Here is a 22,794-nt window from a genome sequence, read left to right on the forward strand (position 1 = left end):
ATGCCTTGCGGTGGACAGCCGAGCTCGATCCTTATAAAAGCTTTTTAACTGCAGCAGCTTTAGTGGACGCTACTGGAGCTGGAATTACGCGGCTGCTGGCATGAGACTTGCCCTCCAATAGATCCTTGTAAATGGATTTAAAGTGTATTCATTCAAATTAGAGAGACAATTTAAATTAAAAAGCTTAGAGCTGCCTCCACCACAGGGGGGCTCGCTCGACCCACCAGCGGACAGGCACCAGTATTGGGATAGGGGGGCTGGCCGTCAGGGTTCACCGCGGCTCTGGCACAAACCCGGCGACACGGAGGTGGCACGGGCAGGAGCGGACTGAACGTGTCGGCTTCTCACTTTTTGGATTTTAGAAGGGCATGACATGCCTATATCTGTGTCTCCCCCTCCTTTTATTCCTCCACCTCTTTTCTTTTCGCATGACTATATGTACTTGTCATTTTTCCATGTGTTAGTTGTGTCTTCTGAGCAGTTTGTCAGCTTTTGGACACCGTTGAAGGTGTTTTCTATGTGTTTTTGTTTGCCTGCCATTGGTTTTAACGGTGTTCGAAGGTGTTCGACGAACACACGGGTGTTCGACGAACCGAACCGAACTTGAACACTACGGGGGTGGCTCAACACTACTTATGACTGTTGAATATGAACCTTTGAATTGTAAAGCGCTGCGGAATATGTTGGTGCTATATAAAGATTATTACTATAGTGAATGGATCCCTTGGGGATTTCATCTAAATCACATCACTCGGAGATTTCGATGGAAACCTCGATATAAGTGCTCAGCGTAGAGCGCAGGAAAAAAATGATCCAAAATGTTATTTAAAATGTTTCTAACAAAAGCTTCAAATCAATCCACAAAAAAGCAAGTCCCCACTCAAGTCCGTCATCTGTTAACGAAAATATAGGGAGCTTCCACGTTATTGGTAGCTCAAAGGCTCTGGAAAAATGAAATGGCTCCTCGTCCTCTGAAAGAAATCCCAGTAAACTCTGCGATCCCAAATCCAAATGTCCCCCTCCCTTCTGAGCTCCAGTGTGTGTCTAAACCGCAATTAGCCTCCACATGTTTGGCATTCCTGTAGCGATGAGAGCCTGCCTAATTTATAGGTGCATGTCTCCAGAAGAACGAGCTGAGCATAACCTAGTGGTCACTACAACGTACTGGGCACTACAATGGCAGTTTGCAATCTTCACTTAGCAACATCCACTGCTGCTTGTTTCTGGAAAACACCCAGGGAGTCAAAATAGTCACTACACTTGTAGAGGGGTATAATTTCCAAAATGGGTCACTTGAGGGGAATACTACTCTTCTAGCACGTAGGGGCTCTGTATATGGAGCCCGCAAACTCTTCTAGGAAAATCTGCACTCAGTCTCTCCCGAGTCTCACAGTGTGGCTAAGCAGTACAGTACAGCCACAAATGGGGTATTTCTACATTCAGCAGAAATTGTGGGACAAATTTTAGTGCCATTTTTACCCATTTCCCAATGTGAAAATGTAAAATGTGGGCTTTAAACTAAATTTTCGTGGTAAAAATGTAATTATTTTTTCTTCACTGCCCAATGGTATAAAATTCTGTGACACTCCTGTGGTGTCAATATAATCACTGCACTCCTATATGAATTCATTGAGAGGTGTAGTTTGTAAAATGGCGTCACTTATGGGGGGGTTCGACTGATCTGGGGCTCTGCCAATGTGACATGGCACCCTCAAACCAGTCCAGCAAAATCTGAATTCCAATATGGCGCTTCTTCCTTTCTGAGCTTTGCATTGTGTATCAAAAGTAGTTTTCGACCACATATGGGGTATCTGCGTGCTCAGGCGAAATTGCGGAACACATTTTGGGTTCCATTTTCTCTTTTTACCCTCGTGAAAAAGCAAAATTTTGTGCTAAAAAAAACATTCTTGCGGGAAAAATGTGTTGTGTATTTTTTTTATTATTATTTTCACCTGTGGGTTCAAGGTGCTCACCACACATTTAGATAAGTTCCCTGAGGGGTCACGTTTAAAAAATTGTGTCACTTTTGCGGGGTTTCCTCTCTTTAGACACATCAGCGTCCCTCCAAACACAACATGGCGTCCATTAATAATGCTTTAATGTAACATTCAAAAAGTCAAATGGCGCTCATTCCCTTCCGAGCCCTGCCCTGCACCCAAACAGTGTTTTTTCCTCTCATACTGAATATCAGTGTTCTCAGGAGAAGTTGCACAACAAATTTTGGGATCCATTTTCTCCTGTTACCCTTGTGAAATTTAAAAAAAAAATTGGAGTTTAAAGTAAAAAAATTTGTGAAAAAAAGTTTTAAATGTTTATTTTTTCCTTCTACATTCTATTCCTGTGGAGCACCTGAGGGGTTAATAAACTTCTTGAATGTGGTTTTGAGCACCTTGAGGGGTGCAGTTTTTAGAATGGTGTCACTTTTGGGTATTTTCTGTCATATAGGCCTCAGTCACTTCAAATGTGATGTGGTCCCTAAAAAAATAGTTTTGTAAATTTGGTTGGATTAATGAGAAATTGTCAACTTTTAACCCTTATAGCTCCATAACAAAAAAAAATTGTTTCCAAAATTGTGCTGATGTAAAGTAGACATGTGGGAAATGTTATTTATTAACTCTTTTGTGTGACATATCTCTCGGATTTAAGGGCATAATTGCATAATTTTCTAAATTTTCACCAAACTTCCAATTTTTTTCACAAATAAACGTAAGTCATATCAAAGAAATTTTACCACTGTCATGAAGTACAATATGTCACGAAAAAACTGTCTCAGAATCACTGGGATCCATTGAAGCGTTCCAGAGGTATTACCTCATAAAGAGACACTGGTCAGAATTAAAAAAAAAATTGGCCTGGTCAGGAAGGTGAAAACAGGCTTCGGGGTGAAGGGGTTAAATATTTTCTTTTAGCTTGTTTGTTGTTTTTTTTTTACATATTCAATAACCAAATATTTTTTTTTCCTGTTTATCCTTAACTACACTTTGTTGTCTTCTCTAGGCCTCCAGGACATGATGAAGAATCATTCCTTTGTGGGCTGTGTAAATCCACAGTGGGCGCTCGCTCAGTATCAAACAAAACTGTACCTTCTAAATACCACAAAGTTAAGGTATATTTTGCCATTATGAATTGTGCCAGTGTTTTCTAAAAGTTTCTTTATAGTTCATTTTGACTTTCGATGGATATTAGCCAAACACTCATTTGGCCGACGGCTGTTACCACCGACTCTCCACACACTTCCACCGTTTGCTTGGCAAAGTATGCATACTTTTTCAGTATGCGGAAGGAAGTTAGTTGCACTTCATGCTTCCCTCTGCTTACAAGCTTTTTGGAGATGGAAATTTCATTCTCCAGCAGGACTTGGCACCTGTCCACACTGCCAAAAGTACCAATACCTGGTTTAAAAACAACAGAATCACTGTGCTTGATTGGCCAGCAAACTCGCCTGACCTTAACCCCATAGAGAATCTATGGGGTATTGTCAAGAGGAAGATGAGTCACCAGACCCAAAAATGCAGACGAGATGAAGGCTGCTATCAAAGCAAACTGGGCTTCCATATCGCCTCCATGCCACGCCGCATTGATGCAGTAATTGATGCAAAAAAGAGCCCTGACCAAGTATTGAGTGCATTTACTGAACATACATTTCAGTAGGCCAACATTTTGGATTTTAAAATCATTTTTCAAGCTGTTGTTATGAAGTATTCTAATTTACTGAGATAATGACTTTTGTGTTTTCATTGGCTGTAAGCCATAATCATCAACATTAGCAGAAATAAACACTTGGAATAGATCACTCTGTTTGTAATGACTCTATATAATGCGTTTCACTTTTTCTATTTATGATATTGATATACTTTTTGATCTAATTTTGTGAGAAGCACGTGTACTTTTGTGTAATTTTTTCGGCTGCTTTTTCTGTCTGGGTGATGGTAGCACGATATCTGTTTTCCCTTTTGACGATATTAGCTGTCTACATTAAACATAGGTAATCACAATTTTTTTTCTCTTATTGATCTGACTCCTGTAGTCAAGAACTCTTCTATCAAATACTTATTAATGATTTTGGGAATTTTGGCATAATGAGATTATCTGTAAGTATTTATTCGTCCAATTTTGTAGTTACATGTTTATATTTCTTTTCATTATATTAATAATTTATTTTCTTCATATTCATTTCCATTCTGTTTCTATAAGACATGTTGGATGTCAGTTTACTGTAATGCCTTTTTAAATCTGTTTAGGAGTCTGCCCCTATATATGAATTGGCTATGCTAGCGTTAGATAGTCCTGATAGTGGATGGACAGAAGAAGATGGCCCTAAAGAAGGACTTACTGAATACATTGTTCAATTCCTTCAGAAGAAATCTGAAATGTTAAAAGATTATTTCTCCCTGGAAATCGATGAGGTAAGTTGTAGCCTGTATAGTGTTGTGAGGCGCTGTGTCTGACTAATTTCTACTCTCGTGCTATATTCAGATGTCTGGTTCTTGACATCTCTGATCCCCATTACATTTGTTGTCAAGAGCACAGCAACACTGAGCCTGGATGAGAAATAACCCCCACTCTAGTCAATGCAGCAGTCTCCAAAATGTGAATAGATAAATGGTTAGAGAGTGTCGTGGACGCTGGTTCAGTATGGATTACAGCAGAGCTGTGCAAATTGCAGCATGCGGGCCACATCCCGTCCTCTGGCTATTCCAGTCCGGCTCGCAGACCAAGACAGCTGAAGGGCTGGAACAGTGGCCCACGGGCCGCACCGTGCTCTCGTCCGGCGCTGACCGCTGTCACCGCTATCTGCATCCTTGTGTTGCTGACCGCGATGAATATATAGGTGCAGGAGGGAGCCACCGGCTTCTTTTTCCATCAGTCAGCGTGTGCGTTTGAGAAAGCCGACGCGATGATGTCACTTCATGTCTGCTGTACTTTGAGTCGGTGCACCGGAGCAGAGCGCCACAGGAGCTAGGAGAGTATGTGTATTTGTTTTCATGAGTATGGGATGTTTACATGTATATTGGGAGCTCATACTGTATATGGGGGGGATTGTAGGGGGGCTCATACTGTATGTGGGGATCATGCTCTATATGGAGGGGCTGTGTGGGGGCTTATACTGTATATGGGGGGCTGTGTGGTGGATCATACTGTATATGGGGGGCTGTGTGGGGGATCATACTGTATATAAGGGGCTATGTGGGGAGCCTTACTGCATATGTTGGGGCTCATACTGTGTAGGGGGTGGCTGTGTGGGGCTCACTGCATAGGGGGTGGCTGTGTGGGGCTCATACTGTATAGGGGGTGGCTGTGTGTGGCTCATACTGTATAGGGGGTGGCTGTGTGTGGCTCATACTGTGTAGGAGGGTGGCTGTGTGGGGATCATACTGTATAGGGGTGGCTGTGTGGGGCCCATACTGTGTAGGAGGGTGGCTGTGTGGGTCTCATACTGTATGGAGGGAGCTGTGTGGGGGCTCATACTGTATAGGAGGTGGCTGTGTGGAGCTCATATTGTATAGGGGGTGGCTGTGTGGAGCTCATATTGTATAGGGGGTGTCTGTGTGGGGCTCATACTGTATAGGGGGTGGCTGTGTGGGGCTCATACAGTGTAGGGGGTGGCTGTGGGGCTCATACTGTACATAGGGGGCTTGGTGGGGGCTAATATTGTATATGTATGGGCTCATACTGTATGGAGGTGGCTGTGTGGAGCTCATACTGTATAGGGGTGGCTGTGTGGGGCTCATAATGTATAGGGAGAGGCTTTGTGGGGGCTCATACTGGATAGGGAGAGGCTTTGTGGGGCTCATACTGTATGTGGGGTGCTGTTGGGCTCATACTGTATATAGGGGGGCTGAGTGGGAGATCATACTGGTATATTAGAGGCTATGTGGGGGCCATACTATTTATGGAGCGGATCATACTGTATAGCGGTTGGCTGTGTGGGGTCTCCTACTGTATGGAGGGTGGCTGTGTGGGGATCATACTGTATAGGGGTGGCTGTGTGGGGCCCATACTGTATAGGAGGGTGGCTGTGTGGGGCTCATACTGTGTAGGGGGGTGGCTGTGTGTGGCTCCTACTGTATGGAGGGGGCTGTGTGGGGATCATACTGTATAGGGGTAGCTGTGTGGGGCCCATACTGTATAGGAGGGTGGCTGTGTGGGGCTCATACTGTGTAGGGGGGTGGCTGTGTGTGGCTCCTACTGTATGGAGGGGGCTGTGTGGTGGCTCATACTGTATAGGAGGGACGTTGTGAGGACTCATACTGTATATGAGGGGGCTATGTGGGTGCTCATACTGTATGTCTGGAATATCAGCTTATTTAATAATATGTTAAAATTAGGCAGGATGATTTTCAGCCTATTGGTTCGACCTCTACAACAGTCACAGTCTCTCATGTGGCCACTCCGGAAAATGAATTGCCCGCCCCTGGATTAGAGTAATTTGATGTTTCTTGGTTAATTTGTAACTGGTTAGTTTATTTGTAAGATAATAAAAGCTCTTAGCTGCAATGTGCTGCTTTCTGTTTTGCAATTTGTATTAAACGATTTAAAATTTTTAGAACAATGTCTATTTGTCATTTAACGTCAGTAAAAAATAAGGATATAACTGTTTAGTATCTTAAAAAATCACTAGAAAAAATAGGAGGAGATTATAATATTACATAAAGGAAACCTGTCAGGTGATGCATGCTGTCTAAACCGTGGGCAGCATGCATCAGCCACTGGCTGTACGATCACAGCCATGCATGTTTATCTCTGAAACGCTGCGATGTTTCAGAGAGAAACATACTTTTAATAGCCGCACTATTGACTAGTCGTACAGGCGCGTCCTTGGCCTCTTCTCCCCGCCTGCTGACAATGACTGGCAAGTCTCTGCCTATACTTGCACACAGTCAATAGCGTGGCTCGGTCTCCGGTGGCTATTAAGTGTTTTCTCTCAAACACCGCAGTGTTTCAGAGACAAACCTAGATGGCTGTGATTGTACAGGGAGTGGCGGCTGCATGCTGCTCACGGTTTAGGCCGGTTCCCTGTAAAGTAAATAACAAGTATGCATGTATACAATATCATTTCACATTTCCCAGAGGATTAAACTGTTCCTTTCAAGGTCCTTCACACTGTATGGTAACCTGTCCCTCAGTAGCTTTTGACTTTCTGACCGCATTTAGTCTTTTTGGGTACGAGTCTAACAGCATGTCACATTTAGAATTGGCAATCTTTACCCATACTTTCTCTGTGATTCTCCATATCTGTCAGATTGTGAAGCCATGTGTTATGTACAGCGCCCTCTCCACAGGTTTACAATTGGATTCATGTCTGGCTTCTGGCTGGACAATTCCAATACTTTGCTCTTCTTTTGGTGAAGCCATTCTTTTGTTATTTTGGTGGTATGCTTAGGGTCATCGTTGTGCTGAAAATTGACATTCCATCTTCAGCTTTTTAGCAGATGCCTGGAGGCATCTGACTGATATTTGGAACAATTCATTATTCCTTTCACCATGATTAAAGCCATAGTTCCAGCTGTTCAAAAAAACAGCCCCAAAGCATAATGCTACCTACATCATGCTTCACTCAGGGCACATTGTTCTTTTTGTGTTACGCAGTGTTGGCTTTGTGCCAAACATACCCTTTTGGGCAATGGCCACGAATCAGAAAAACCTACAAGAAGCAAAATGAACATAAACCCTGCTGTAAATAAATAAAAAACAAGTGCATTTAAATAAAATAGGGTTCTTAGGAACACTGTTTTTGATCAAAAATAGTATGAAAGCTTTCCCACCGCAACAAGGTGAACCCGTTCGGGAAAGTCCTACACTGTCTAATATTAAAAACCTTACCATGTGTCAAAACTGACCTCTGTGTGAATAATGGCAGACAAAGGACTGGGTCCTGAACTCCAGCCAATGGAAGCTTTTTAAATGTATTAGGCTATGTGCACACGATGCAGAAATGCTCAGGATTTTTCCTGAGCGTTTCTGCATCTCCATGGCAGAAAAAACGCATGCGGATTGTACATGCATTTTTCCTGCCAGGGGCATGCGGAAATGAAGCGTTCTTCACATGCATTTCCGCATGCGGGTTGTCAAGCGCTTTCCAGGCGATTTTAGCATCACTTGGAAAGTGCTTGTCAACTTGGTCACACTATATAAATCCATGCAAACAGCATGGATTTATATAGTGTGACCGAGAGAATGTCAAAAAATAAATGTATACTTACCCTCCAATGGCTCGCGCTGTCTTGCTTCACCGTCCCGGCTGCCAGCAGCGGTACACTGAAGGACCTGCCGACGTCAGCGTCGCGTGACCCATCACATGACTGACGTCAGCGCAGGTCCTTCATTCCATCACGAACTGCCGCCAAGCAAGGAGGAGCGCACCGCGGGCCGCCGGAAGGTAAGTATATATTTTATTTTTTATTTTATTCTTTTTTTTTTTTTTTTTTTTTTACAGTTTTCTATGGTACCCAGGTCCGGAGGAGAGTCTCCTCTTCTCTAGACCTGGGTACCATCCGCACATTAGAACGCTTGGATTACGCATCTACATATACAGCGATGCGTAATCCATGCGGTCTAATGCAAGTCAATGGCGGCGAAAACGCAGCACTTCCACAAAATAATTGGTAGTGCTGCTTTTTTTTCCGCAATGATAATCCGCAGCGGAAATTTCCGCAGCATGTGCACAGCGCATGCGGATTATCATTGGGGAACATGGCAGGCCTTCTACCATGCGTTTTTTAAGCGTTTCTGCAGAGTTTTTGCCGCTGCGGAAACGCTCAAAAAACACATCGTGGGCACACAGCCTTATCCATCCTTAAGAAGGGAATAAAATAAATAAAAAGTTTTGACACATGTTTTTTTATATTAGATAATGTAGTACTTTCCCGAACGGGTATCGGGAAAGTTTTTATTCTGTTTTTGATCACATTTATGCAACCTCATTATTTTTATTTTCCCCCTCAAACTGAATTTATTTATTGAATTTGTACAGACTGGTGACATTAAAGGTGGAAAAGTTCTGAAATTCTTTTCTGTATGATTTTTTTTTTTTTTTACATGATAAAAATCTGGCGTTTTAACAGGGGTGTGTAGGCTTTTTTTTATTATTATTTTATTTTTTTTTACATCCATTGTATATGTGCTCACGTATGTGTATATGTGTGTTCGTAATGTATATTTGTATGTGCATGTACATATATACGGTGTGTGTGTTATGTATGTATACAAAGATATATCCACTTTATATTCTAGTGCTGCCTAAGTGTAAGTCTGTTTGCTCATAGGGAGGCAACCTTACAGGGCTACCACTCCTGTTAGACAACTACATTCCACCATTGGAAGGCTTGCCAATGTTCATCTTGCGACTCGCCACTGAGGTAATGCAGTCTTTATATTTTGTGGTTATTTAAAAAAAAAGTCTACAGTCATTTCTTTAACCACCTTACCACTATGACTTAGTTACGTCATATTCCGGCTCCGTGACTTTGATGCGGGCTCTGGAACTGAGCCCAGGTCTTTGCTAATAGATAATGCCTATGATATTAAGAAATCATCTGCCTCTAACAGCCACATATAGAGCAGAGCTCTGTCCACGGCTATTAGCCTGTTAAATGCTGCTGTCAATCTCAGACTGTTGCACTAACAGCACCCCAGCAGGTGCGCACCTCATTCAATACGCCCCATGACGCTGTGTTAGGGTGCTGATTAGTGTTGAGCGATACCTTCCGATATCAGGAAATATCGTATCGGATTGGATCGGACCGATACTCAAAAAGTATCGGATATCGCCGATTCCGATACCGGAAACCAATGCAAGTCAATGGGACAGAAATATCGGAATGAAAATAAACCCTTTCTTTCCTTGTAGGTTAATTCTACATGACGTAAAACAACTAAGAATAATGTAGAATGTATTATGCGAAAAGCCGGCAATTCATCAGCGCATACACCGGTACCCGACAATTTACAACAGAAAGAATAGAGCATCACACATAGATTAGATAGATAGATAGAAACATGTCAGTCACATATATATGAAGTACAGTGACAGTGTTGCTTACTGTACTTGTCATTTAGTGTAAAGGATTTATTAAAAAAAATAATTGTGTTTTCATGCACCGTTTCTTTAAGAAAGCCGGTCGGCAATTCAGCATCTGTACCCGACAATTTAGAATAGAAGGAATAGAGAATCATACATAGATTAGATAGATAGAAACATGTCAGTCACATATATATGAAGTACAGTGACAGTGTTGATTACTGTACTTGTCATTTAATGTTAAAATAAAGGATTTATTTAAAAAAAAATTGGCGTGGGGTTCCCCTTAATTTTAGTCTCTAGCGGAGGTTAAGCAGACAGCTGGGGCAGATGTTTGAAGCCTGGGAAGGGGGTAATACCCACGGAGCTTGCCAGGCTACTAATATCAGCCCCCAGCTGAATACATAGCCTTTACTAGCTATTAAAATGGGGGACCCCCCAAAAAAAATGACGTGGGGTCCCCCCTAATTTAATAGCTAGCAAAGGCTAGGCAGACAGCTGGGGGCTGATATTAATAGCCCAGGAAGGGTGCCATGAATATTGGCCCCCTCCCAGACTAGAAATACCAGCCGTCAGCCGCCCCAGAAATGGCGCATCCGTAGGATGCGCCAATTCTGGCACTTAGCCTCGCTCTTCCCACTGCCCTGTAGCGGTGGCAGTGGGGTAATAGGGCTGGGGTTGATGTCAGCTTATAATGCCAGCTGACATCAAGCCCAGGTTAGTAATGGAGAGGCGTCTATAAGACACCCCCATTACTAACCCCATAGTCAAAGTTAAAAAAAAAACACAAACACCCAGAATAAAGTCCTTTAATTGAAATAAACACACAATTCTTTATTGTTCTAAATTAAACTATACTTACCATCACGCCCATTCCAGCTGAAGCCAACGATCTCCTGCAATAAAAGAAAAATAATAAAGCAACCTCATCCTTACCTTTCCATGGTTCCCACGATGGCTCCAGCTCTGCTACATCGAGATGACAGGCTGGACCGCAGCAGAACGCTGCCATCCAGCCTGTCATCCCGCGGACACTGAGAAGCGCAGGCATGCTTGCGCTCCTCAGTGTCTCTCTGTGACGGCATCCAGATGAGCCCACAATGAACTCGGCTCACCTCATGCACGTCACTGACAGCGTGGGAGAATTCTCCTGCACTCAGCGCTTCAGCGTGAGAATTTTCCCACGCTGTCAGTCACGTGCATGAGCTGAGGTCATGTCCAATGAACTCAGCTCACCTCATGCACGTCACTGACAGCGTGGGAGAATTCTTACGCTGAAGCGCTGAGTGCAGGAGAATTTTCCCACGCTGTCAGTGACGTGCATGAGGTGAGCCGAGTTCATTGGACATGACCTCACCTCATGCACGTCACTGACAGCGTGGGAAAATTCTCCTGCACTCAGCGCTTCAGCGTAAGAATTCTCCCACGCTGTCAGTGACGTGCATGAGGTGAGCCGAGTTCATTGGACATGACCTCGGCTCATCTGGATGCCGTCACAGAGAGACACTGAGGAGCGCAAGCATGCCTGCGCTGCTCAGTGTCCGCGGGATGACAGGCTGGATGGCAGCGTTCTGCTGCGGTCCAGCCTGTCATCTCGATGTAGCAGAGCTGAAGCGGTCGTGGGAACCATGGAAAGGTAAGGATGAGGTTGCTTTATTATTTTACTTTTATTGCAGGAGATCGTTGGCTTCAGCTGGAATGGGCGTGATGGTAAGTATAGTTTCATTTAGAACAATAAAGAATTGTGTCTTTATTTCAATTAAAGGACTTTATTCTGGGTGTTGTGTTTTTTTTTAAATACTTTACTAGAAATTCATGGTGGTCATGTCTAATATTGGCGTGACCCCATGAATTTCGGGCTTAGGGCCAGCTGATAATGCCAAGCTGGCCTTAACCCCTTTATTACCCAGTGAGCCACCGCACCAGGGCCCTGGATGAGTTGGGTACAGCGCCAGAAGATGGCGCTTCTATGAACGCGCCATTTTCCGGGGTGGCTGCGGACTGCAATTTGCAGCGGGTGGGGCCCAGAAAGCTTGGGCCTCCCTGCGCTGCAGATTCCAGCCCCCAGCTGCCTAGTTGTACCTGGCTGGACACAAAAATAGGGCGAAGCTCCACGTATTTTTTTTTTTTAATTATTTCATGAAATTCATGAAATAATTAAGAAAAAAAGGGCTTCCCTATATTGTTGTGTCCGGCCAGGTACAAATAGGCAGCTGGTGGTTGGGGGCAGCCCGTTCCTGCCTGCTGTACCTGGCTGGACACAAATATAGGGCGAAGCCCCACATCAATTTTTTTTAAATTATTTCATGAATTTCCTGAAATAATTAAAAAAAAAATTTACGTGGGGCTTCACACTATATTTGTGTCCAGCCAGGTACAGCAGGCAGGAACGGGCTGCCCCCAACCACCAGCTGCCTATTTGTACCTGGCCGGACACAACAATATAGGGAAGCCCTTTTTTTCTTTATTATTTCATGAATTTCATGAAATAATTTAAAAAAAAAATACGTGGGGCTTCTCCCTATTTTTGTGTCCAGCCAGGTACAACTAGGCAGCTGGGGGGATGGAATCTGCAGCGCAGGGAGACCCAAGCTTTCTGGGCCCCACCCGCTGCAAATTGCAGTCCGCAGCCACCCCGGAAAATGGCGCGTTCATAGAAGCTGGATGCTGTACCTGGCTGACATACAAAAATATAGCAAAGCCCACGTCAAAATTTTTTGGAAAAATTAATTAAAAAATAAATAATAATTTAGGGACTGCATCTTTATTAACTCCTCAAATGTCATTTAGTGTTAAAATAAAGGATTTATTTAAAAAAAAATTGGCGTGGGATTCCCCATAATTTTAGTCTCTAGCGGAGGTTAAGCAGACGGCTGGGGCAGATGTTTGAAGCCTGGGAAGGGGGTAATACCCACGGAGCTTCCCAGACTACTAATATCAGCCCCCAGCTGAATACCTAGCCTTTACTAGCTATTAAAATGGGGGACCCCCCCAAAAAAATGACGTGGGGTCCCCCCTATTTTAATAGCTAGCAAAGGCTAGGCAGACAGCTGGGGGCTGATATTAATAGCCCAGGAAGGGTGCCATGAATATTGGCCCCCTCCCAGGCTAGAAACACCAGCCGTCAGCCGCCCCAGAAATGACGCATCCATAGGATGCGCCAACTCTGGCACTTAGCCTCGCTCTTCCATGCTGCCCTGGTGCGGTGGCAGGGGGTAATAGGGCTGGGGTTCATGTCAGCGCCAGCTGCCATGAAGCCCAGGTTAGTAATGATGGGCGTCTATAAGACACCCCCATTACTAACCTACAAAGTGTTAAAAAGAAAAAACACACACTACACCCAGAAAAAAATAATTTATTTGAAATAAAACACACCATTTTATTTAATTCTTAGTTTACTAAAAAAAAAAAAAATAGTTACCTGTCCACGTTCCTGCACTGATCTCCCATGCACAGCTGTCACATCTGGAGATGGTGACAGCTGTACATGGCTGCTGTAAGCTCACGCTGCCGGGAACACGTCCGCTCCCGGCAGCGGGAGCCACTGACTGAGGTCACCGGAGTGCATTCAGGCAGCGCAGCTCCGGAGACCTCCTTTACGGCACTGCTGTACCGTGGGAATTTCTCACGATACAGCAGGGCCGTAAAGGAGCTAAACTCCGGTGAACCCGCTTATGCAATGACGGGGCTGCTTTACGGCCCCGTCATTCTAGCGGCGGCAGCGGTTCAGAGCGGTCACATTCTATGTGGCTGCTCTACACTGGAGATCATCGTGGGACACTCGTGGACTACTACGGAGGGGTAAGGATAAGGTTGTGGTTTATTATTTTATATTTTATTACAGGAGATCGATGGCTTCGGGGAATTAGGTGTCTAGGTGAGTATAGGTGTAGTTTTTTATTTTTTACTTTATTTTAGGTGGCGATCGGCGGGGACAGGTAATGTATGAACTAATTTATTGTAGGTAACCACTGGCCACCAATGACATGTATTTAAAATTTATTGGGGACCATGGGGCAGTTTAAATAGCAGGATCAGGCTGATGGGAACTACTGCTCCCATCGAGCTGATCCTGCTGGCACGAGTGGACGGGGGACAGACATAGGCCGATGGGAGTAGCACACCCGCACACACTCGCAGACACCGCGCACACCCCCGCAGACATCGCACAGACACCCACACACACCACTCATGACGGGCTGATGGTCTGGGAGGTGAGGCTGACCTGTGCGGCCGTGAGAAAGTTCATGTGAGTTCATGCAATGCAGTCAAGCATGAACTCACATGAACCCTCTGAGGGCACCGCGGCGACTTCAAATGAACAGCTGATCGGCATCACCTGATACCTCAGCTGTTCATTTGAAATAACCGGCGGGAAAGCGCAGCACAGAACGGGAAAGCCGGCGGTGAAGTCTTTTCACTGCCGGCTTCCCCGCCCGGGTCCTTCGCTCCCCGCTCCTTGGTGCTGCGCTCCCCGCCTGGTCCTAACTTACGATCGGGATGGGAGGTGGCGAGAGGAGCGGAGGATCGGGATGGGAGGCTGCGGGGAAGCAGTATGGGGCTGTGTGATTGTTTAAAAGCCGGCGGCTTTTTACCGCCCGCCGGCTTTTAAACAATCAGGAGAATTCTCTCACGCTAGGATGGCATTCTGATGACTGGCTGGATCGCACCTGAGCGCTGCGACCCAGCTTGTCATCCTTCAGAGCGCAGGCATTATGGGAACTTCCGATTCCGGTATTCGATATTGTAAAAGTATCGGAATTCCGATACCGCGAATATCGGCCGATACCCGATATTTCAGTATCGGAATGCTCAACACTAGTGCTGATAGATTGCCATGACAGCCCGGGGTCTGCTTAAGACCATTGTGCCTGTGATTGTACTCCTGTGACACCAGGTTCTGGCTGGTGTTCATAGGAGACTGATTCTTGCTATGTACAGTAATACTGTCGTGTTGCTGTATATAGTACAATCAATGGATGATCTCAGGGTCAAGTCCCCAAGGAGAGTAACAAATGCTGTGAAAAGGAAAAAAAAAGTGTTTTTCTATTGATATTTTTGCTGTGCTTAAAGAAAACGCATTTACTGACTGGTCTAAATGTCCAGAGAACTGTAAAATAATTTGTATCTGAAGTGGTTAAAGGTGAGTCTTGAAAGATTATATTTTCATAAAAAATTTATGATTTCACTTTGAAGAAATATTGATTTCAACCACACAGACAGTAAATAAAGTGTTAATAATGGAAGGAAAATAATAAGGAAAATTTTAGCTGAAGGATAGTCACAATCTAGTGAAGGAGTTTAATGTGGTCTAGATAGGGGTCCAGCACAAAGGGTGCTAAACACATCAGAGAGGGATTCTTACCGATTTAACCATGTTTACAGCTACAGTGGCGCACCCTAATCCTAGTGAATAAAAACAAGGCAAATCAAATGACCATGTTGCTGAGAAAAAAAAATCACTGTACAAAAACGAGGGCTAATATTAATCTCATACAGTGCCACTTAGTGGTAGACACCAGCCCTGCAGACCATATAAGATTACAGTACAGTTATATATGCTGAATTTCATGTGACGTTCTGTCTGATGGAATAGTACACTTTTCTGTCTGGCCCAGACCGCCATGATGACTTTTTCCAGCCATGACTCTTCTGCAGAGTTTACAACACTGACACATTTGGTTTGCTCACATTTTCATAAATGTTCCCATGTATTCCCAACCAGCACAAACTCCTTATCCTACTGATACCCCAATGCTGAAGCTTCTGCCATATTTGCTCCTGTTACTACTCCCGTTGTGTGGCCTGGTAATGGTAACATACTCCTCTGAGTATCCCACTTAGTACTAATAACAATGTTCACCACTGTGCCTCTTACATAGTAAAACACCCTCTAGTTGGTAAAATTTCCCCCTAGAAAATATTAATGCCTTCTGTTATTGCACTAGAAAGTAGTACTGCCCCTATTTTTTCCCCTGTAACTAATATGGCTCACTGTGTGCCCCTTTCAGAATTGCAGGAATACAGAGTGGTCCTTTAATGTAATAACTCCTCTTAAGTGCCCACTCAACATTTAATATTGTACTGAATACCCCTTAAAAGCAGGGCTGTGGAGTCTGAGTCAGTATTAAATGGACCAACTCCGACTCCTAAAAAATATATAATTGGGTACAGTAGTTCAATGCAGTTTGTGGGGAATATTATTTGAGAAGAATATGGGAAAGTTATGAAATGTCCTATAAATGTTTGTCCTATTCCTGATCTAAGGGTCTAGACTTCTAGCTGAGATGAATCTGTGCTACAGTAACTTTATCACTTAAACATGAGCCATGTATGAGGGAGTCGTGGAGTAGGAGTTATGGAAATTGAGGAGTCTGAGGTTTGGCTTACCGACTCCACAGCCCTGCTAAAAACTAATAATGCTCCTTGAGTCCCTCATGTATAGTAGTAATGCTGCCGAGTCCGTCCCCCCCCCCCACACACACACACACACACACACCCCCCGTTCCACACATACAGTAATAATGTTCCGTGTCCACCCATGTATTTTAATAATGTCCCGAGTTGCAATACATATAACACCTCCTCTAAGTCCCCCTACATACAGCAATAAATTAGCCCCTTTTATAGCAGTAATGCCCCGTACATTAATGAGACATCCTCCCCTCCCACCTGTTCTTTCCCCTACTTGCCCTCTGAGTTACCCCACAAAAGACTAAGTTTGGCAGAAAATAAAAATCAGATGCTCCCCTAACCCTGGATCCTGATGAATCCATCCACAATCAGCGTCCTGACACAGGATGGAGCAACACGGTAACATTGTGACTCCAGGGTTCTGTAGGCCTAAAGCAACCTACAGTGGTGGCCAAAAGTATTGGCACCCCTGCAATTCTGTCAGATAATACTCAGTTTCTTCCTGAAAATGATTGCAATCACAAATTCTTTGGTATTATTATCTTCATTTAATTTGTCTTCAATGAAAAAACACAAAAAGAATTGTCCTAAAGCCAAATTGGATATAATTCCACAAAAAAAAACTAAAAAAGGGGGTGGACAAAAGTATTGGCACTGTTTGAAAAATCATGTGATGATTCTCTAATTCGTGTAATTAACAGCACCTGTAACTTACCTGTGGCACCTAACAGGTGTTGGCAATAACTAAATCACACTTGCAGCCAGTTAACATAGATTAAAGTTGACTCAACCTGTGTCCTTGTGTGTACCACATTGAGCATGGAGAAAAGAAAAGACCAAAGAACTGTCTGAGGACTTGAGAAACCAAATTGTGAGGAAGCATGAGCAATCTCAAGGCTACAAGTCCATCTCCAAAGACCTGAATGTTCCTGTGTCTTCTGTGCGCAGTGTCATCAAGAAGTTTAAAGCCCATGGCACTGTGGCTAACCTCCCTAGATGTGGACGGAAAAGAAAAATTGACGAGAGATTTCAACGCAAGATTGTGCGGATGGTGGATAAAGAACCTCGACTAACATCCAAACAAGTTCAAGCTGCCCTGCAGTCCGAGGGTACAACAGTGTCAACCCGTACTATCCGTCGGCGTCTGAATGAAAAGGGACTGTATGGTAGGATACCCAGGAATACCCCACTTCTTACCCCGAGACATAAAAAAGCCAGGCTGGAGTTTGCCAAAACTTACCTGAGAAAGCCTAAAATGTTTTGGAAGAATGTTCTCTGGTCAGATGAGACAAAAGTAGTGCTTTTTGGGAAAAAGCATCAGCATAGAGTGTACAGGAAAAAAAAAGAGGCATTCAAAGAAAAGAACACGGTCCCTACAGTCAAACATGGCGGAGGTTCCCTGATGTTTTGGGGTTGCTTTGCTGCCTCTGGCACTGGACTGCTTGACTGTGTGCATGGCATTATGAAGTCTGAAGACTACCAACAAATTTTTCAGCATAATGTAGGGTCCAGTGTGAGAAAGCTGGGTCTCCCTCAGAAGTCATGGGTCTTCCAGCTGGACAATGACCCAAAACACACTTCCAAAAGCACTGTAAAATGGTTTGAGAGAAAGCACTGGAGACTTCTAAGGTGGCCAGCAATGAGTCCAGACCTGAATCCCATAGAACACCTGTGGAGAGATCTCAAAATGGCAGTTTGGAGAAGGCACCCTTCAAATATCAGGGACCTGGAGCAGTTTTCCAAAGAAGAATGGTCTACAATTCCAGCAGAGCATTGTAAGAAACTCATTGATGGTTACCGGAAGCGGTTGTTCGCAGTTATTTTGGCTAAAGGTTGTGCAACCAAGTATTAGGCTGAGGGTGCCAATACTTTTGTCTGGCCCGTTTTTGGAGTTTTGTGTGAAATGATCAATGATTTGATTTTTGCTTCATTCTCTTTTGTGTTTTTTCCTTGCAAGCAAATTAAATGAAGATAATAATACCAAAGAATTTGTGATTGCAATCATTTTCAGGAAGAAACTGAGTATTATCTGACAGAATTGCAGGGGTGCCAATACTTTTGGCCACCACTGTACTTCCTACAGGATGGACAGCAGGGTGTAACTATGCCAGCCAGTACAGTTAAGAGTGATGGTTGCTCCAGATGGGCCTGACCATGTGAGTGACCACCATCTCTGCCCCCTGGGAGCTATTCTGTTGTATTTAATAATTGTCTTTAATGTTAGAACATGAATTCTAACCACTTGCATGCCGAGTGAAAGCAAGGTGTGTTCTTTTCAAAGTGTGCGGTCATAGTAGTAAAGATTAATATATACTGTAAGGCTTACTCACTTTTGTTTCATTATTAGGGATACTATTTTTTTGTAGTTCATTTAAGTTGGTAAAAAGAAAAGTCACTATTCTTCATATTATATTTAATTTATAGTAATTATAACTAATTTCTATTAATTTCTTTGCAGGTCAACTGGGATGATGAGAAAGAATGTTTTGAAAGTTTTAGCAAAGAATGTTCTATGTTTTACTCTATTAGAAAGAAGTATTTACTTGAAGAGTCTAACACTTCTGAGGTATTTATGTGGTGTTAATATTTATTGATTGACAGCTAATCTGTTTTAGCCCTAACCCACCGGACCCCTATTTGTATCCCCAATGGCTTGTTCAATCTGGCTTACAATCTAATGTAACTAATCAGAAAGTTGTTTCTTTAAATATGTGATGCAGTGTTCCAATCTGATATTAAGAATTTAATAGTGGTTTACACTTTCAAACAAGATTTTTCTTTGTTTTAAGGTTGAAAGTAGCCTCTGTCTGCAAAATATAGACATGTCTGATTCCAGTAACTGATCAAAATTACCCATACAAGTCTATGGGTCCTTGAATAATCACTGATAGCACACCACACATTGTCATTGGTGTGCTGTCGGTTTTTTTACATTGTAACGAATAGGAGACGTCTTAGGCTATGTTCACACACAGCTTTTTTCTGCAGCCAAAACCTGATCTCTCGGCAGTTAAAAAAAAAAGCTGCAGACAAAAAGCAGGCTTTGCTGCTTTTTTTGCTGCTTTTTTCAGGATCCCAAAGTACAGCTTTGCTTCCACCATGCTTCATGAACAATGCAAGGTATTAGGCCACCAATGCGAGATATATGTGAAAACATAAAACATTTTTGGAAAAAAGGGCAATTTGATCAAATTATTTAGTGGAAAAATGTTTGTCTGAAAGAATAATGACTATACTGAATAAAAAAAGTTCATATGAATTCATGAAATAATACACAATTGCAAATGTTATAACAGTGGGGTGAGTTGAAATTGGCCAGGCATAGATTACCTAAGACATTGGCAGTGCATGGAGTTGGTCAGACATTGTATACTTTCACATATTGGTCAGGGCAATTGAGTTGGTTAGGAATTGTTCCGTTTCATACATTGGTTGGGCATTGAGTTGGTCAATTTACTTTCACACATATCACTAATTTAATTAAACTGTACTAATACTAACAGCCATGCTCATGTGAGGACACCAAGACATTTTGGTTTACACTTGGAAAGAAAATCACAAAAATGAATGAGTTTCACATCCTGCTTTACCATTTTTATTTTTTTTTCACAAAAAATGCTGTGAAACTGATGGCAACGTTTTTTGCACTTACTCATTGCTTTCTATGGGTGAAAAAACGCTGAAATAATTGACATGCAGCTGTTTACATAAAAACGCAACATATGAGTATAGTCTTAGAATGTATTTAGTTTTTTTAATTTGAGAAATTTAAAGGAAACGCTGATAAAACTGTTAAACTGACTGAACAAACACTGGTGAAAATTTGATCAAAAACACTGATGGAAATCGGTCTGTTTTTTGCATACCAGGAAAATCCCTGATGTCGGCATGAGACCTTAGCAACACTATTGTCTAATTCTTCTGCTTACAAAAGTCTGGTGTAAATGGTTCAGCAGGCAAATTATATAATTTAATTTGACATGTACCTGATGGCAAATAGTGAAGCCCAAGCCTCACCTTGGTCTGTAGTGAGAGTGGAGAAGCCCTGTTCTAAGGGACTGGGTTATTACAAGATTCTGCCAATAAAATAAAGTGTGCTCAAAATGTATCAAGCATATGATTGTATCATCCTTTCTACTAAAGGTTGATGCAACTGGTTATAAAAGGGGTTTAATGGTTTTAGAAAAGCCCTGCCCCCCAGTTGCTGTTTGTTTAAAAAAAAAAAAAACTTGCTTCCTCGGGTCCACTGCTATGTCTCCACCGCAGCCCCTGGTCTACAGCGCTGGAGCCAATAACTGAGCTCAGCGACTCTACCCGTGTTAATGCCATAATCTGCTGAGCTCATGGCATTAACCCCTGCCCCGTAGCTGCAGTTTGTGCATTACTCACCCTGGGTCCTGAGCTCAGCGGCTCTGTCCGAGTTGATGCCATAAGCTGCTCATTTATTGGTTGCAGCGCTCTCTATGTAACTTCAGAGTGCAGACAATAACAGACACTGGTAGCAGTTATGGTGACACAGCACTGGACCCAGGGAGGGTGAGTAATGCACAAACTGCAGCTATGGGGCAGAGCTTTTCCAAAACTGGTAAACCCCTTTTAAGTTTAAGGGATCAGTTACTTATTCACAAAGATCTAAAAACTTCCTGTGTTTAAACCAGTTCAGTTCATCTAATTTTTCTATTGCATTAATTGCTTTCCCTTTACTGAACTGCCTTTTTTTTACTTCTTAATGGATAGAACATTGTAGTTAGAAACATTGAAAAAACTATGGATCTCTGAATATGGTGCTGAACAAATATATGTATATATTTTTTTAAACTAAAAAAAATTCTTGTGCACGATTTAAAAAAGAAACGTAAAAAAAAAAAAGTTACAAATTGTGAATAGCCATAATCATATTATAAATCTATATCTCTATTTATCCCACACAGAGATCACAAAAAAGCAACCAATACAAGAATTGCAGTGTTTTTGTTCACCCCTTACAAAAATTAACACAAAGTGATCAAAAAAGTCATGTACAGTAAAACCACAAAAAATGAGCCCTCAAACAGGTCTGTCTATAGAAAAACTAAATAGTTATGGGTCTCAGAAATGGTGACCCAAAATAGATTTACAAAGTTTGGTGCACAATAATTATACTGGTGGAGTTTAAAAAAAAAATCTGAATTACTAACATTTGTACATTCCAACTCATAAAATGTGGTCAAAACGTCATATGTACCAGAAAATAGGACCAGTGAAAACTGTCTTGTTACTCAAAAAAAAAAAAAAAAACCTCTCACATAGCTCTGTCGGTGGAAAAATATTAGTTATGTGTCTCAGAATATGGTGTTACAAAAACAAATGATTTTTTTTGTTTTCTGAAGCCACTACTCTTTGTGTTTTATTAAATTATTTTAATATGACATTATTTTCGTATAGATCTAGATATATTGTTAACATGATCGTATTAGGGAAGTACAGTAGGAGCCAACAAACCACCATTGGGTAATTAGTGTCATCAGTGCTATTACAATCTACAAAATACCTTTCTGCTTGTTCTAATGCTTTCTGTTTTTTGTAGGACAAGGATTTGGACGTTGAGGCTCCTTCCTGGCGATGGACAACTGAGCACATTTTGTACAAAGCTTTTAAGATGCACCTACTACCCCGAAAAGATTTTGCAGAAGATGGAAGCGTCCTGCAGCTTGCGAACCTCCCAGATCTATACAAAGTTTTTGAAAGATGTTAGCCGTACATTGTTGTTGAGATATGCACAAGTACATCTCATATATATTGTATATAGAATTAGATTTTTTTTTTGTTTCGTTAGAAGGTACTGAAATGTATAGTTTTATGAAACAAACTCCAACCTTTTTGAAAATATATGGAGTACAGAAACCATTAACTGTTTATTCCATCAGAGGTTTCCCTAAAAAATAAAGTAGAACTTTTGTAAACACACAAATATTCATTGTTTTTGATTGTTAGAAATTGTGAAGTTCTTTGGGACTGAAACATTGGTGAACTATCCTTAAAGGGCCACATTGCTTATATGAACACATAGGCTCTTTCACTGTGCTGATCAGCAGGGATGTCGGAGGCTGAAATCACAATGACCCATCATTGTTGGTCTAATGTAAGAATAAGCCAAAATTAGATTATTATTGTCAAAGAGAAACTCTTTATTAGTGTTGAGCGAGCACTAAAATGCTCGGGTGCTCGAAGCTCGGGCCGAGCTCACCGTGATACTCGGGTGCTCGACCCGAGCAATGAGCCCAATGTTAGTCTATGGGAGACTCGAGCATTTTTGCGGCGGCACCTCCGGCAATCTGTAGAAAGCCTAAAAAGTGCCCAAAACGATAGTGACAGTGCTC

General features: G+C 42.5%; 1 protein-coding gene across 2 annotated transcripts in view; it reads left to right on the forward strand.

Moving 5' to 3' along the window:
* The window catches only part of MLH1 (mutL homolog 1), a 116,984-nt gene extending 94,599 nt beyond the window's left edge, over positions 1-22,385 (forward strand). For both annotated transcript variants that reach the window (XM_073678298.1, XM_073678299.1), the window contains exons 14-19: positions 2,998-3,106; positions 4,028-4,091; positions 4,242-4,406; positions 9,267-9,359; positions 18,894-19,001; positions 22,002-22,385. In XM_073678298.1, the coding sequence (XP_073534399.1) occupies positions 2,998-3,106; positions 4,028-4,091; positions 4,242-4,406; positions 9,267-9,359; positions 18,894-19,001; positions 22,002-22,169 (707 nt within the window). In that variant the 3' untranslated portion in view covers positions 22,170-22,385. The remainder of the gene's footprint in view (positions 1-2,997; positions 3,107-4,027; positions 4,092-4,241; positions 4,407-9,266; positions 9,360-18,893; positions 19,002-22,001) is intronic.
* Positions 22,386-22,794: the final 409 nt, after the last annotated feature.

The sequence above is a fragment of the Phyllobates terribilis genome, unplaced genomic scaffold (genome assembly GCF_046119375.1).
Source record: "Phyllobates terribilis strain yellow unplaced genomic scaffold, ASM4611937v1 Scaffold_4__5_contigs__length_816908805, whole genome shotgun sequence".
NCBI classification, from domain to species: domain Eukaryota; kingdom Metazoa; phylum Chordata; class Amphibia; order Anura; family Dendrobatidae; genus Phyllobates; species Phyllobates terribilis.